General features: G+C 27.9%; 1 protein-coding gene across 10 annotated transcripts in view; it reads left to right on the forward strand.

Annotated features, from left to right (window-relative positions):
* Positions 1-18,322, forward strand: part of LOC142463912 (endoplasmic reticulum-Golgi intermediate compartment protein 3-like) — a 102,716-nt gene that overhangs the window by 36,633 nt on the left and 47,761 nt on the right. For 9 of the 10 annotated variants that reach the window (XR_012787535.1, XR_012787533.1, XR_012787537.1 and 6 more), the window contains one exon: positions 2,982-3,013. Coding sequence is in view for 1 of the 10 variants with exons in the window: in XM_075566764.1 (XP_075422879.1) it covers positions 69-83; positions 2,982-3,088 (122 nt within the window). In the remaining 9 variants the exon portion in view is untranslated. Of the gene's footprint in view, positions 1-68; positions 84-2,981; positions 3,497-18,322 lie in introns of those variants that run through there. The other variant, XM_075566764.1, reaches the window with a different exon arrangement.

The following is an 18,322-nucleotide window of genomic DNA, read 5'->3' on the forward strand; positions in this document are numbered from 1 at the left end:
CAGGACTGTTCCGTGTTGTATAATTAAGACCTCTCTCTTCTCTCCCCTCTGCCTCCTTTTCTGTGCAGTACACGCAGTTGAGAGTAAGTGATACAGAATACTGTCTATTCTCCATCTCGCTATACCTATTCTGTACAGGGGGCTTTGGCAAGCTGACTTTGGGACCAATTAATTCAAGACCTCACAGAATTGTGCCGTGTTCATTATGTAGTTATTGCATGGCTAAACCGGGACAGCCTGCTTTTTTGGATGCACTTCTGTGAGAGATGTACATTTGTTAAACCCATAAAGCAAATTCGTGCAAAGCCATTTGTCAACTCCGGCGGCCGGTGCGGGAAAATGGTGGTTTCCACTGACCGTCTTTGGAGCACGATCTGCTTCTCAAAGTTGCGTCCCACAATGCTTTGCGTAGCGCTCAGAACTCAATATGTCGCCACCCCCAATATCCCACTGCTGTACACAAGGCTGGGGAAGAAATCCACTTGTCCAGTTTGTCCAGCTCTGTTATGATGTAGAAAGAGGATTGTACCTTGTTAGCCGGTAGAATAGACACTACAAAAGTAGTGTAGAAGTCATCAGTGGTTAAGTCGTGGTTGTGAGGTGTGCTGGCTTTTAGGAACACAAGTCCTGCTGGGATTTTTTTTTAACTAAAATCTGCCTGAAGAGACCCCTGGTTCTGAGAGCTAGCTCTTCTTAACCTCAAGTTGGCCATTAAAGGTTTCACTTGTACCCTATGTTTGTCTGATGTATAAATAAGTAATTTAGTATGAATTAGTAACAAGTCCAGGGATCGGGTCAGTTGTTTAGCAGTTTTGAGAAAATACCTCAGGCGGCCATTTTTAATTGCCTACAGGAAAAAAAGCTTTTACAGCAACATTGTGCTGAAATGCTGCAGTGAGGATACTGGAACTGCACCTCCAACGCAGCAATTCTCTCCCCAAAAGTAAAATAAATCGTGTGATGTGGCAATGCATGGCCTGATTTTAGGGGTTTCCATTAGGAAGGTAGAATTCAGTTAGGATTATTCTAGATCTTGGGTGATTTTTAAAGATGAAATCTTCCCTAGGACCAATGTGTGCTAATGACAGTGACCTGTTTAGGGGTCACATTGGTTTATTGTCTTTTAACCAGAAATATTTAGTGAGCGGAGACCTGGGTGGGGGATGATTTTCCTCTGGCTGCTCCCTTTTGTCTGATGGCACTTTGTTTTCAAATATGAGTTTGCACAGGCAGAGCCCCCTCTCACCCTCCCCTTATCTTTATCGGCTCTCTGATAGGGACATCGTAGGGGGAGGGTAAACAAACCCCTTGATTGACAACGGCTCCCCATCCAGAGGCCCAGAAGAAATTAATTTTCACAGAATTAAAGCCGCCAATCTTTGCTTTTAGCACAGTTAAAACATTTTAGGGAAGCCAATTAGACTATTAAATGCTTTATCAAGGTTGCATTCGGGTCGGCAACATGGCACTGCCCATGTAAACCCACTAATCTTTCATTAAGTCGCACGAAGGCCTGCAATCCAAGTATAACTAGCCCTTTCTGATCATTCAATTCACCATGCTACAGAAGAACTTCAGCTCCATGTAACCTTTCTTTTATCTTGGCTCAGGGTCTTCAGTTGCATATTGTGGGCAACACATGCGATGGAAAACCTTCTAAAGACAAATCCAGTAGATCCTTTTCCTCTTGCAAGCTAAACTTCCTCTGCTCCTCTTTCCTTGTTATGGGGAGGGGCTTATAATGGTAAACTATAGGGCTGTTATAAAAAGGAGTAGAAGTCGTGTGTTCCCTTTAGAGAACACAACACACACACACACACACACACACACACACACACACCAGGACTGCCCTTCTCTTCTGCCGCTTCTCTGCACGGTTTGCTAATTGTCACCCCTACGAATTTTGGGGACGCTGCTCTTCGTCGCATTATGATCGCCCACCTCCACTACCGCTTTTATGATCATTAGCGTCCTCAATGCAGAAGGGTTACTCTCAGAACAGTGCATAGATGCCCCAATATAGAATGTCCAATATGACATCACTTGATACATTATTTTTTTTATTCCAAATATGGGTCATTTAGTTCAATTGTTTGGCCAAACATGCATCGTTGTTAAGGTGACCCTTTCATCAGGTGCCTTCACTACCAATGTAATACTTTATGCTTTGTATTTCCTCCACTGCATAGGTTAGTGTTTTTCAACCAGGGTTCCTAGGGGCCCCTTGGGTTCCCTGGGCATCCCTAAGGCTGCGGTCCCAGTGCGTTCTGTAGCACGCACGCCCGAGGGCGTGTGCACAGCGCTTCACAAATACAACGGGAGGGGGCGTGGTGGGCTTTTTGCGGGGGCGTGGCCATCACCATGACCTCACGTGGCTGGTTTGCCTCATTGGATGAACCCGTGGCCACGTCTCCGTCGCAAGTTCCACATACAAAAAAATTGTATGTGTGAACTTGCAGTACAGCGCGGCTGCTAAATGCGCACCGTCGCATGTACTTGGTCTGGTAGAACGCACTGGAATCGCAGCCCTAATCGTTCCTTGCATATTTATGGTCTTGAAAATTGTACTAAATACAGAAGAATTTCCAATGCATCTGATCTCAGACGCGCTATTAGAGAGGGTTGAGGTTTCTTGCATAAATAACATTTATCCATTACATTTGTTTAGGGCGGTGAATGGGGCAGTGTTTGTTAATATAGTGTTTTCTTTCCCCTTGGCTCACACTGTCCTTATTAGAGACCCAATAAAGATAGGGGGCCGGGGAGGGCTCTGCCTGTGCAAACTCTTGTTGAACACATGGTGACATCAGACCGAAGGGAGCAACCGGAGGGAATCACAAAATTGCTTTATCTGGCTTTATTCTCCACCGTCTGAGAGGCAGTTGGTCACTTGTACGTTACAGGTGCCTCTTGTATGTAAGCGGTTAATGCAATTGTGCTTTATGAAGATCTGTATATATCTTTTTCTTTTCTATCGACAGTTCACGATCTGCAGAGCTTTGGACTTGACAATGTGAGTATGATCAGAAATAGCATTATTAGACCAGGATTGGCTAACTCCAGTCTTCAAGGGCCACCAACAGGTTAGGTCAGGGGGGCGCAAACTGGGGGCACAAGATTTATTTGGGGGGGGGGCACGTCGGTTACAGAGGCCCCGCGCTCTTCCCCCCCAAAGCATTTAAATTTAATGCCAGGAAGCGCCCTCCTGTCCACTGTCCCGTCCCGTCGCCCTCCTGTCCACTGTCCCGTCCCCCTCCTGTCCACTGTCCCGTCCCCCTCCTGTCCACTGTCCCGTCCCCCTCCTGTCCACTGTCCCGTCCCCCTCCTGTCCACTGTCCCGTCCCGTCCCCCTCCTGTCCACTGTCCCGTCCCGTCCCCCTCCTGTCCACTGTCCCGTCCCGTCCCCCTCCTGTCCACTGTCCCGTCCCGTCCCCCTCCTGTCCACTGTCCCGTCCCCCTCCTGTCCACTGTCCCGTCCCCCTCCTGTCCACTGTCCCGTCCCCCTCCTGTCCACTGTCCCGTCCCCCTCCTGTCCACTGTCCTGTCCACTGTCCCGTCCCGTCCCCCTCCTGTCCACTGTCCCGTCCCGTCGCCCTCCTGTCCACTGTCCCGTCCCGTCCCCCTCCTGTCCACTGTCCCGTCCCGTCCCCCTCCTGTCCACTGTCCCGGGGCCATCCCTTAAGGTTGGAGGAAAGGAAATTTCACCAGCAACAAAGGAAAGGGTTCTTTACAGTAAGGGCAGTTAAAAGGTGGAATTCATTACCCATGGAGACTGTGATGGCAGATACAATAGATTTGTTCAAAAAAAGGTTGGACATCTTTTTAGATGGGAAAGGTATACAGGGATATACCAAATAAGTATACATGGGAAGGATGTTGATCCAGGGATTAATCCGATTGCCAATTCTTGGAGTCAGGAAGGAATTAATTTTTCCCCTTAATGGGGTTTTTTGTTTGTCTTCCTCTGGATCAATAAGTAAGTATAGATATAGGATAAAGTTTCTGTTGTCTAAATTTAGCATAGGTTGAACTTGATGGACGTACGTCTTTTTTCAACCTCATCTACTATGTAACTATGTAATGTAAATCTCAATCAATCTCAATCTCAATCAATCTCAATCAATCTCAATCTCAATCAATGTAAATCTAAATCTCAATCAATGTAAATCTGAATCCCAATCAATGTAAATCTCAATTAATGTAAATCTAAATCTCAATCAATGTAAATCTCAATCAATCTCAATCAATCTCAATCAATCTCAATCTCAATCAATGTAAATCTAAATCTCAATCAATGTAAATCTGAATCAATGTAAATCTAAATCTCAATCAATGTAAATGTAAATCTAAATCTCAATCAATGTAAATCTAAATCTCAATCAATGTAAATCTTAATCAATGTAAATCTAAATCTCAATCAATGTAAATCTAAATCTCAATCGATGTAAATCTAAATCTCAATCAATTTACATCTCAATCAATGTAAATCTAAATCTCAATCAATGTAAATCTCAATCGATGTAGATCTAAATCTCAATCAATGTAAATCTAAATCTCAATCAATGTAAATCTAAATCTCATTCAATGTAAATCTAAATGTAAATCTAAATCTCAATCAATCTAAATCTCAATCAATGTAAATCTCAATCAATGTAAATCTCAATCAATTTCAATCTAAATCTCAATCAATGTAAATCTAAATCTCATTCAATGTAAATCTAAATCTCAATCAATGTAAATCTCAATCTAAATCAATTGTAAATTTCAATCTAAATCAATGTAAATCTCAATCAATGTAAATCTCAATCAATGTAAATCTCAATCTCAATCAATGTAAATCTCAATCTCAATCAATGTAAATCTCAATCAATGTCAATCTAAATCTCAATCAATGTAAATCTAAAACTCAATCAATGTAAATCTAAATGTAAATCTAAATCTCAATCAATGTAAATCTCAATAAATGTAAATCTAAATCTCAATCAATGTAAATCTAAATCTCAATCTCAATCTCAATCAATGTAAATCTAAATCTCAATCAATGTAAATCTAAATCTCAATCAATGTAAATCTAAATCAATGTAAATCTCAATCAATGTAAATCTAAATGTAAATCTAAATCTCAATCAATGTCAATCTAAATCTCAATCAATGTAAATCTAAATGTAAATCTAAATCTCAATCAATGTAAATCTAAATATCAATCAATGTAAATCTCAATCAATATAAATCTAAATCTCAATCAATTTAAATCTAAATCTCAATCAATGTAAATCTAAATCTCAATCAATGTAAATCTCAATCAATATAAATCTAAATCTCAATCGATGTAAATCTAAATCTCAATCAATGTAAATCTAAATCAATGTAAATCTAAATCTCAATCAATGTAAATCTCAATCGATGTAGATCTAAATCTCAATCAATGTAAATCTAAATCTCAATCAATGTAAATCTCAATCAATATAAATCTAAATCTCAATCAATGTAAATCTAAATCTCAATCAATGTAAATCTCAATCGATGTAGATCTAAATCTCAATCAATGTAAATCTAAATCTCAATCAATGTAAATCTCAATCAATATAAATCTAAATCTCAATCAATGTAAATCTAAATCTCAATCAATGTAAATCTAAATCTCAATCTCAATCGATGTAAATCTAAATCTCAATCAATGTAAATCTAAATCTCAATCAATGTAAATCTAAATCAATGTAAATCTCAATCAATGTAAATCTAAATGTAAATCTAAATCTCAATCAATGTAAATCTAAATCTCAATCAATGTAAATCTCAATCAATATAAATCTAAATCTCAATCAATGTAAATCTAAATCTCAATCAATGTAAATCTAAATCTCAATCAATGTAAATCTAAATCTCAATCTCAATCAATGTAAATCTAAATCTCAATCGATGTAAATCTAAATCTCAATCAATGTAAATCTAAATCTCAATCAATGTAAATCTAAATCAATGTAAATCTCAATCAATGTAAATCTAAATCAATGTAAATCTCAATCAATGTAAATCTCAATCAATGTAAATCTAAATGTAAATCTAAATCTCAATCAATGTAAATCTCAATCAATATAAATCTAAATCTCAATCAATGTAAATCTAAATCTCAATCAATGTAAATCTAAATCTCAATCAATGTAAATCTAAATATTAATCAATGTAAATCTAAATCTCAATCAATGTAAATCTAAATCTCAATCAATGTAAATCTAAATCTCAATCAATGTAAATCTAAATATTAATCAATGTAAATCTAAATCTCAATCAATGTAAATCTAAATATTAATCAATGTAAATCTAAATCTCAATCAATATAAATCTAAATCTCAATCGATGTAAATCTAAATCTCAATCAATGTAAATCTCAATCGATGTAGATCTAAATCTCAATCAATGTAAATCTCAATCAATATAAATCTAAATCTCAATCAATTTAAATCTAAATCTCAATCAATGTAAATCTAAATCTCAATCAATGTAAATCTAAATCTCAATCAATGTAAATCTCAATCAATATAAATCTAAATCTCAATCAATTTAAATCTAAATCTCAATCAATGTAAATCTAAATCTCAATCAATGTAAATCTAAATCTCAATCAATGTAAATCTCAATCAATATAAATCTAAATCTCAATCAATTTAAATCTAAATCTCAATCAATGTAAATCTAAATCTCAATCAATGTAAATCTAAATCTCAATCAATGTAAATCTCAATGTAAATCTAAATCTCAATCAATGTAAATCTAAATATTAATCAATGTAAATCTAAATATCAATCAATGTAAATCTAAATATCAATCAATGTAAATCTCTATCAATATAAATCTCAATCAATATCAATTTAAATCTAAATCTCAATCAATGTAAATGTAAATCTAAATCTCAATCAATGTAAATCTAAATCGCAATCAATGTAAATCTAAATGTAAATCTAAATCTCAATCAATGTAAATCTAAATCTCAATCAATGTAAATGTAAATCTAAATCTCAATCAATGTAAATGAAAATCTAAATCTCAATCAATGTAAATCTAAATCTCAATCAATGTAAATCTAAATCTCATTCAATTTAAATTTAAATCAATGTAAATCTAAATCTCAATCCATGTAAATTTAAATCTAAATCTCAATCAATGTAAATCTAAATGTAAATCTAAATCTCAATCAATGTAAATCTCAATCAATGTAAATCTAAATGTAAATCTAAATCTCAATCAATGTAAATCTAAATCTCAATCAATGTAAATCTAAATCTCACTCAATGTAAATCTAAATGTAAATCTAAATCTCAATCAATGTAAATCTCAATCTCAATCAATGTAAATCTAAATCTCAATCCCAATCTCAATCAATGTAAATCTAAATATCAATCAATGTAAATCTAAATCTCAATCAATGTAAATCTCAATCAATGCAAATCTCAATTAATTTAAATCTAAATCTCAATCAATGTAAATTTAAATCCCAATCTCAATCAATGTAAATCTAAATATCAATCAATGTAAATCTAAATCTCAATCAATGTAAATCTCAATCAATGCAAATCTCAATTAATTTAAATCTAAATCTCAATCAATGTAAATTTAAATCTCAATCTCAATCAATGTAAATCTAAATCTCAATCAATGTGAATCTGAATCTCAATCCCAATCTCAATCAATGTAAATCTAAATCTCAATCCCAATCTCAATCAATGTAAATCTAAATTTCAATAAATGTAAATCTAAATCTCAATCAATGTAAATCTAAATCTCAATCAATGTAAATCTAAATCTCAATCAATGTAAATCTCAATCTCAATAAATGTAAATCTAAATCTCAATCAATGTAAATCTAAATCTCAATCAATGTAAATCTAAATCTCAATCAATGTAAATCTAAATCTCAATCAATGTAAATGTAAATGTAAATTTCAATCAATGTAAATCTAAATCTCAATCAATTTAAATCTAAATCTCAATCAATTTAAATCTAAATCTCAATCAATGTAAATCTAAATCTCAATCAATTTAAATCTCAATCAATGAAAATGTAAATCTAAATCTCAATCAATGTATATCTAAATGTAAATCTAAATCTCAATCAATGTAAATCTAAATGTAAATCTAAATCTCAATCAATTTAAATCTAAATCTAAATCTTAATCAATTTAAATCTCAATCAATTTAAATCTAAATCTCAATCAATGTATATCTAAATGTAAATCTAAATCTCAATCAATGTAAATGTAAATCTCAATCAATGTAAATCTAAATCTAAATCTCAATCAATGTAAATCTAAATCTCAATCAATGTAAATCTCAATCAATGTAAATCTAAATCTCAATCAATGTAAATCTAAATCTCAATCAATTTAAATCTAAATCTCAATCAATGTATATCTAAATGTAAATGTAAATCTCAATCAATGTAAATGTAAATCTCAATCAATGTAAATGTAAATCTCAATCAATGTAAATGTAAATCTCAATCAATGTAAATGTAAATCTCAATCAATGTAAATCGCAATCATTATAAATCTAAATCTCAATCATTATAAATCTAAATCTCAATCAATGTAAATCTCAATCAATGTAAATCTAAATGTAAATCTAAATCTCAATCAATGTAAATCTATATCTCAATCAATGTAAATCTAAATCAATGTAAATCTAAATGTAAATCTAAATCTCAATCGATGTAAATCTAAATCTAAATCTCAATCAATGTAAATCTAAATCTCAATTGATGTAAATCTAAATCTCAATCAATGTAAATCTAAATCTCAATCAATGTAAATCTCAATCAATGTAAATCTAAATCTCAATCAATGTAAATCTAAATCTCAATCAATGTAAATCTCAATCAATGTAAATCTAAATCTCAATCAATGTAAATCTAAATCTAAATTTCAATCAATGTAAATCTAAATCTTAATCAATGTAAATCTAAATCTCAATCTCAATCAATGTAAATCTAAATCTCAATCAATGTAAATCTAAATGTAAATCTAAATCTCAATCAATGTAAATCTAAATCTCAATCAATGTAAATCTCAATCAATGTAAATCTCAATCTAAATCAATTGTAAATTTCAATCAATTTAAATCTAAATCTCAATCAATGTAAATGTAAATCTCAATCAATGTAAATCTCAATCAATGTAAATGTAAATCTCAATCAATGTAAATCTCAATCTCAATCAATGTAAATCTAAATGTAAATCTAAATCTCAATCAATGTAAATCTAAATGTAAATCTTAATCAATGTAAATCTAAATCTCAATCAATGTAAATCTAAATGTAAATCTAAATCTCAATCAATGTAAATCTACATCGCAATCAATGTAAATCTCAATCAATGTAAATCTCAATCAATGTAAATCTAAATCTCAATCAATGTAAATCTAAATCTCAATCAATGTAAATCTAAATGTAAATCTAAATCTCAATCAATGTAAATCTAAATGTAAATCTTAATCAATGTAAATCTAAATCTCAATCAATGTAAATCTAAATCTCAATCAATGTAAATCTAAATGTAAATCTAAATCTCAATCAATGTAAATCTAAATGTAAATCTAAATCTCAATCAATGTAAATCTCAATCAATGCAAATCTCAATTAATTTAAATCTAAATCTCAATCAATGTAAATTTAAATCTCAATCAATGTAAATCTAAATCTCAATCAATGTGAATCTAAATGTAAATCTAAATCTCAATCAATGTAAATCTCAATCAATGCAAATCTAAATCTCAATCAATGTAAATCTAAATCAATTTCAATCTAAATATCAATCAATGTAAATCTAAATCTCAATCAATATAAATCTCAATCAATGTAAATCTCAATCAATGTAAATCTAAATATCAATCAATGTAAATCTAAATCTCAATCAATGTAAATCTCAATCAATGTAAATCTCAATCAATGTAAATCTAAATATCAATCAATGTAAATCTAAATATCAATCAATGTAAATCTAAATCAATGTAAATCTCAATCTCAATCAATGTAAATCTAAATCTCAATCAATGTGAATCTGAATCTCAATCCCAATCTCAATCAATGTAAATCTAAATCTCAATCCCAATCTCAATCAATGTAAATCTAAATCTCAATCAATGTAAATCTAAATCTCAATCAATGTAAATCTAAATCAATGTAAATCTCAATCTCAATAAATGTAAATCTAAATCTCAATCAATGTAAATCTAAATCTCAATCAATGTAAATCTAAATCTCAATCAATGTAAATGTAAATGTAAATTTCAATCAATGTAAATCTAAATCTCAATCAATTTAAATCTAAATCTCAATCAATGTAAATCTAAATCTCAATCAATTTAAATCTCAATCAATGAAAATGTAAATCTAAATCTCAATCAATGTATATCTAAATGTAAATCTAAATCTCAATCAATGTAAATCTAAATCTCAATCAATGTAAATCTAAATGTAAATCTAAATCTCAATCAATTTAAATCTAAATCTAAATCTCGATCAATTTAAATCTAAATCTCAATCAATGTATATCTAAATGTAAATCTAAATCTCAATCAATGTAAATGTAAATCTCAATCAATGTAAATGTAAATCTCAATCAATGTAAATGTAAATCTCAATCAATGTAAATCTAAATCTCAATCAATGTAAATCTAAATCTCAATCAATGTAAATCTAAATCTCAATCAATGTAAATCTCAATCATTATAAATCTAAATCTCAATCAATGTAAATCTCAATCAATGTAAATCTAAATGTAAATCTATATCTCAATCAATGTAAATCTATATCTCAATCAATGTAAATCTAAATCTCAATCAATGTAAATCTCAATCAATGTAAATCTAAATGTAAATCTAAATCTCAATCAATGTAAATCTAAATCTCAATTGATGTAAATCTAAATCTTAATCAATGTAAATCTAAATCTCAATCAATGTAAAATATATCAATGTTAATCTCAATCAATGTAAATCTAAATCTCAATCAATGTAAATCTAAATCTCAATCAATTTAAATCTCAATCAATGTAAATCTAAATCTCAATCAATGTAAATCTAAATATCAATCAATGTAAATCTAAATCTCAATCAATGTAAATCTCAATCAATGCAAATCTCAATTAATTTAAATCTAAATCTCAATCAATGTAAATTTAAATCTCAATCTCAATCAATGTAAATCTAAATCTCAATCAATGTGAATCTGAATCTCAATCCCAATCTCAATCAATGTAAATCTAAATCTCAATCCCAATCTCAATCAATGTAAATCTAAATTTCAATAAATGTAAATCTAAATCTCAATCAATGTAAATCTAAATCTCAATCAATGTAAATCTCAATCAATGTAAATCTAAATCTCAATCAATGTAAATCTAAATCTCAATCAATGTAAATCTAAATGTAAATCTAAATCTCAATCCCAATCTCAATCAATGTAAATCTAAATATCAATCAATGTAAATCTAAATCTCAATCAATGTAAATCTCAATCAATGCAAATCTCAATTAATTTAAATCTAAATCTCAATCAATGTAAATTTAAATCCCAATCTCAATCAATGTAAATCTAAATATCAATCAATGTAAATCTAAATCTCAATCAATGTAAATCTCAATCAATGCAAATCTCAATTAATTTAAATCTAAATCTCAATCAATGTAAATTTAAATCTCAATCTCAATCAATGTAAATCTAAATCTCAATCAATGTGAATCTGAATCTCAATCCCAATCTCAATCAATGTAAATCTAAATCTCAATCCCAATCTCAATCAATGTAAATCTAAATTTCAATAAATGTAAATCTAAATCTCAATCAATGTAAATCTAAATCTCAATCAATGTAAATCTAAATCTCAATCAATGTAAATCTCAATCTCAATAAATGTAAATCTAAATCTCAATCAATGTAAATCTAAATCTCAATCAATGTAAATCTAAATCTCAATCAATGTAAATCTAAATCTCAATCAATGTAAATGTAAATGTAAATTTCAATCAATGTAAATCTAAATCTCAATCAATTTAAATCTAAATCTCAATCAATTTAAATCTAAATCTCAATCAATGTAAATCTAAATCTCAATCAATTTAAATCTCAATCAATGAAAATGTAAATCTAAATCTCAATCAATGTATATCTAAATGTAAATCTAAATCTCAATCAATGTAAATCTAAATGTAAATCTAAATCTCAATCAATTTAAATCTAAATCTAAATCTTAATCAATTTAAATCTCAATCAATTTAAATCTAAATCTCAATCAATGTATATCTAAATGTAAATCTAAATCTCAATCAATGTAAATGTAAATCTCAATCAATGTAAATCTAAATCTAAATCTCAATCAATGTAAATCTAAATCTCAATCAATGTAAATCTCAATCAATGTAAATCTAAATCTCAATCAATGTAAATCTAAATCTCAATCAATTTAAATCTAAATCTCAATCAATGTATATCTAAATGTAAATGTAAATCTCAATCAATGTAAATGTAAATCTCAATCAATGTAAATGTAAATCTCAATCAATGTAAATGTAAATCTCAATCAATGTAAATGTAAATCTCAATCAATGTAAATCTCAATCATTATAAATCTAAATCTCAATCATTATAAATCTAAATCTCAATCAATGTAAATCTCAATCAATGTAAATCTAAATGTAAATCTAAATCTCAATCAATGTAAATCTATATCTCAATCAATGTAAATCTAAATCAATGTAAATCTAAATGTAAATCTAAATCTCAATCGATGTAAATCTAAATCTAAATCTCAATCAATGTAAATCTAAATCTCAATTGATGTAAATCTAAATCTCAATCAATGTAAATCTAAATCTCAATCAATGTAAATCTCAATCAATGTAAATCTAAATCTCAATCAATGTAAATCTAAATCTCAATCAATGTAAATCTCAATCAATGTAAATCTAAATCTCAATCAATGTAAATCTAAATCTAAATTTCAATCAATGTAAATCTAAATCTTAATCAATGTAAATCTAAATCTCAATCTCAATCAATGTAAATCTAAATCTCAATCAATGTAAATCTAAATGTAAATCTAAATCTCAATCAATGTAAATCTAAATCTCAATCAATGTAAATCTCAATCAATGTAAATCTCAATCTAAATCAATTGTAAATTTCAATCAATTTAAATCTAAATCTCAATCAATGTAAATGTAAATCTCAATCAATGTAAATCTCAATCAATGTAAATGTAAATCTCAATCAATGTAAATCTCAATCTCAATCAATGTAAATCTAAATGTAAATCTAAATCTCAATCAATGTAAATCTAAATGTAAATCTTAATCAATGTAAATCTAAATCTCAATCAATGTAAATCTAAATGTAAATCTAAATCTCAATCAATGTAAATCTACATCGCAATCAATGTAAATCTCAATCAATGTAAATCTCAATCAATGTAAATCTAAATCTCAATCAATGTAAATCTAAATCTCAATCAATGTAAATCTAAATGTAAATCTAAATCTCAATCAATGTAAATCTAAATGTAAATCTTAATCAATGTAAATCTAAATCTCAATCAATGTAAATCTAAATCTCAATCAATGTAAATCTAAATGTAAATCTAAATCTCAATCAATGTAAATCTAAATGTAAATCTAAATCTCAATCAATGTAAATCTCAATCAATGCAAATCTCAATTAATTTAAATCTAAATCTCAATCAATGTAAATTTAAATCTCAATCAATGTAAATCTAAATCTCAATCAATGTGAATCTAAATGTAAATCTAAATCTCAATCAATGTAAATCTCAATCAATGCAAATCTAAATCTCAATCAATGTAAATCTAAATCAATTTCAATCTAAATATCAATCAATGTAAATCTAAATCTCAATCAATATAAATCTCAATCAATGTAAATCTCAATCAATGTAAATCTAAATATCAATCAATGTAAATCTAAATCTCAATCAATGTAAATCTCAATCAATGTAAATCTCAATCAATGTAAATCTAAATATCAATCAATGTAAATCTAAATATCAATCAATGTAAATCTAAATCAATGTAAATCTCAATCTCAATCAATGTAAATCTAAATCTCAATCAATGTGAATCTGAATCTCAATCCCAATCTCAATCAATGTAAATCTAAATCTCAATCCCAATCTCAATCAATGTAAATCTAAATCTCAATCAATGTAAATCTAAATCTCAATCAATGTAAATCTAAATCTCAATCAATGTAAATCTAAATCAATGTAAATCTCAATCTCAATAAATGTAAATCTAAATCTCAATCAATGTAAATCTAAATCTCAATCAATGTAAATCTAAATCTCAATCAATGTAAATGTAAATGTAAATTTCAATCAATGTAAATCTAAATCTCAATCAATTTAAATCTAAATCTCAATCAATGTAAATCTAAATCTCAATCAATTTAAATCTCAATCAATGAAAATGTAAATCTAAATCTCAATCAATGTATATCTAAATGTAAATCTAAATCTCAATCAATGTAAATCTAAATCTCAATCAATGTAAATCTAAATGTAAATCTAAATCTCAATCAATTTAAATCTAAATCTAAATCTCGATCAATTTAAATCTAAATCTCAATCAATGTATATCTAAATGTAAATCTAAATCTCAATCAATGTAAATGTAAATCTCAATCAATGTAAATGTAAATCTCAATCAATGTAAATCTAAATCTCAATCAATGTAAATCTAAATCTCAATCAATGTAAATCTAAATCTCAATCAATGTAAATCTCAATCATTATAAATCTAAATCTCAATCAATGTAAATCTCAATCAATGTAAATCTAAATGTAAATCTATATCTCAATCAATGTAAATCTATATCTCAATCAATGTAAATCTAAATCTCAATCAATGTAAATCTCAATCAATGTAAATCTAAATGTAAATCTAAATCTCAATCAATGTAAATCTAAATCTCAATTGATGTAAATCTAAATCTTAATCAATGTAAATCTAAATCTCAATCAATGTAAAATATATCAATGTTAATCTCAATCAATGTAAATCTAAATCTCAATCAATGTAAATCTAAATCTCAATCAATTTAAATCTCAATCAATGTAAATCTAAATCTCAATCAATGTAAATCTAAATATCAATCAATGTAAATCTAAATCTCAATCAATGTAAATCTCAATCAATGCAAATCTCAATTAATTTAAATCTAAATCTCAATCAATGTAAATTTAAATCTCAATCTCAATCAATGTAAATCTAAATCTCAATCAATGTGAATCTGAATCTCAATCCCAATCTCAATCAATGTAAATCTAAATCTCAATCCCAATCTCAATCAATGTAAATCTAAATTTCAATAAATGTAAATCTAAATCTCAATCAATGTAAATCTAAATCTCAATCAATGTAAATCTAAATCTCAATCAATGTAAATCTCAATCTCAATAAATGTAAATCTAAATCTCAATCAATGTAAATCTAAATCTCAATCAATGTAAATCTAAATCTCAATCAATGTAAATCTAAATCTCAATCAATGTAAATCTAAATCTCAATCAATGTAAATGTAAATGTAAATTTCAATCAATGTAAATCTAAATCTCAATCAATTTAAATCTAAATCTCAATCAATGTAAATCTAAATCTCAATCAATTTAAATCTCAATCAATGAAAATGTAAATCTAAATCTCAATCAATGTATATCTAAATGTAAATCTAAATCTCAATCAATGTAAATCTAAATGTAAATCTAAATCTCAATCAATTTAAATCTAAATCTAAATCTTAATCAATTTAAATCTCAATCAATTTAAATCTAAATCTCAATCAATGTATATCTAAATGTAAATCTAAATCTCAATCAATGTAAATGTAAATCTCAATCAATGTAAATGTAAATCTAAATCTCAATCAATGTAAATCTAAATCTCAATCAATGTAAATCTCAATCAATGTAAATCTAAATCTCAATCAATTTAAATCTAAATCTAAATCTTAATCAATTTAAATCTCAATCAATTTAAATCTAAATCTCAATCAATGTATATCTAAATGTAAATCTAAATCTCAATCAATGTAAATGTAAATCTCAATCAATGTAAATGTAAATCTAAATCTCAATCAATGTAAATCTAAATCTCAATCAATGTAAATCTCAATCAATGTAAATCTAAATCTCAATCAATGTAAATCTAAATCTCAATCAATGTAAATCTAAATCTCAATCAATTTAAATCTAAATCTCAATCAATGTATATCTAAATGTAAATGTAAATCTCAATCAATGTAAATGTAAATCTCAATCAATGTAAATGTAAATCTCAATCAATGTAAATGTAAATCTCAATCAATGTAAATGTAAATCTCAATCAATGTAAATCTCAATCATTATAAATCTAAATCTCAATCATTATAAATCTAAATCTCAATCAATGTAAATCTCAATCAATGTAAATCTAAATGTAAATCTAAATCTCAATCAATGTAAATCTATATCTCAATCAATGTAAATCTAAATCTCAATCAATGTAAATCTCAATCAATGTAAATCTAAATGTAAATCTAAATCTCAATCGATGTAAATCTAAATCTAAATCTCAATCAATGTAAATCTAAATCTCAATTGATGTAAATCTAAATCTCAATCAATGTAAATCTAAATCTCAATCAATGTAAATCTCAATCAATGTTAATCTCAATCAATGTAAATCTAAATCTCAATCAATGTAAATCTAAATCTCAATCAATGTAAATGTAAATGTAAATCTCAATCAATGTAAATCTAAATCTCAATCAATGTAAATCTAAATCTCAATCAATGTAAATCTCAATCAATGTAAATCTAAATCTCAATCAATGTAAATCTAAATCTAAATTTCAATCAATGTAAATCTAAATCTTAATCAATGTAAATCTAAATCTCAATCTCAATCAATGTAAATCTAAATCTCAATCAATGTAAATCTAAATGTAAATCTAAATCTCAATCAATGTAAATCTAAATCTCAATCAATGTAAATCTCAATCAATGTAAATCTCAATCTAAATCAATTGTAAATTTCAATCAATGTAAATCTAAATCTCAATCAATGTAAATCTAAATCTCAATCAATGTAAATCTCAATCAATGTAAATGTAAATCTCAATCAATGTAAATCTCAATCTCAATCAATGTAAATCTAAATGTAAATCTAAATCTCAATCAATGTAAATCTAAATGTAAATCTTAATCAATGTAAATCTAAATCTCAATCAATGTGAATCTAAATGTAAATCTAAATCTCAATCAATCTAAATCTCAATCAATGCAAATCTCAATCAATGTAAATCTAAATCTCAATCAATGTAAATCTAAATCAATTTCAATCTAAATATCAATCAATGTAAATCTAAATCTCAATCAATATAAATCTCAATCAATGTAAATCTCAATCAATGTAAATCTAAATATCAATCAATGTAAATCTAAATCTCAATCAATGTAAATCTCAATCAATGTAAATCTCAATCAATGTGAATCTGAATCTCAATCCCAATCTCAATCAATGTAAATCTAAATCTCAATCCCAATCTCAATCAATGTAAATCTAAATCTCAATCAATGTAAATCTAAATCTCAATCAATGTAAATCTAAATCTCAATCAATGTAAATCTAAATCTCAATCAATTTAAATCTAAATCTCAATCAATGTATATCTAAATGTAAATGTAAATCTCAATCAATGTAAATGTAAATCTCAATCAATGTAAATGTAAATCTCAATCAATGTAAATGTAAATCTCAATCAATGTAAATGTAAATCTCAATCAATGTAAATCTCAATCATTATAAATCTAAATCTCAATCATTATAAATCTAAATCTCAATCAATGTAAATCTCAATCAATGTAAATCTAAATGTAAATCTAAATCTCAATCAATGTAAATCTATATCTCAATCAATGTAAATCTAAATCTCAATCAATGTAAATCTCAATCAATGTAAATCTAAATGTAAATCTAAATCTCAATCGATGTAAATCTAAATCTAAATCTCAATCAATGTAAATCTAAATCTCAATTGATGTAAATCTAAATCTCAATCAATGTAAATCTAAATCTCAATCAATGTAAATCTCAATCAATGTTAATCTCAATCAATGTAAATCTAAATCTCAATCAATGTAAATCTAAATCTCAATCAATGTAAATGTAAATGTAAATCTCAATCAATGTAAATCTAAATCTCAATCAATGTAAATCTAAATCTCAATCAATGTAAATCTCAATCAATGTAAATCTAAATCTCAATCAATGTAAATCT

Source organism: Ascaphus truei, chromosome 12 (assembly GCF_040206685.1).
Source record: "Ascaphus truei isolate aAscTru1 chromosome 12, aAscTru1.hap1, whole genome shotgun sequence".
Taxonomy (NCBI): domain Eukaryota; kingdom Metazoa; phylum Chordata; class Amphibia; order Anura; family Ascaphidae; genus Ascaphus; species Ascaphus truei.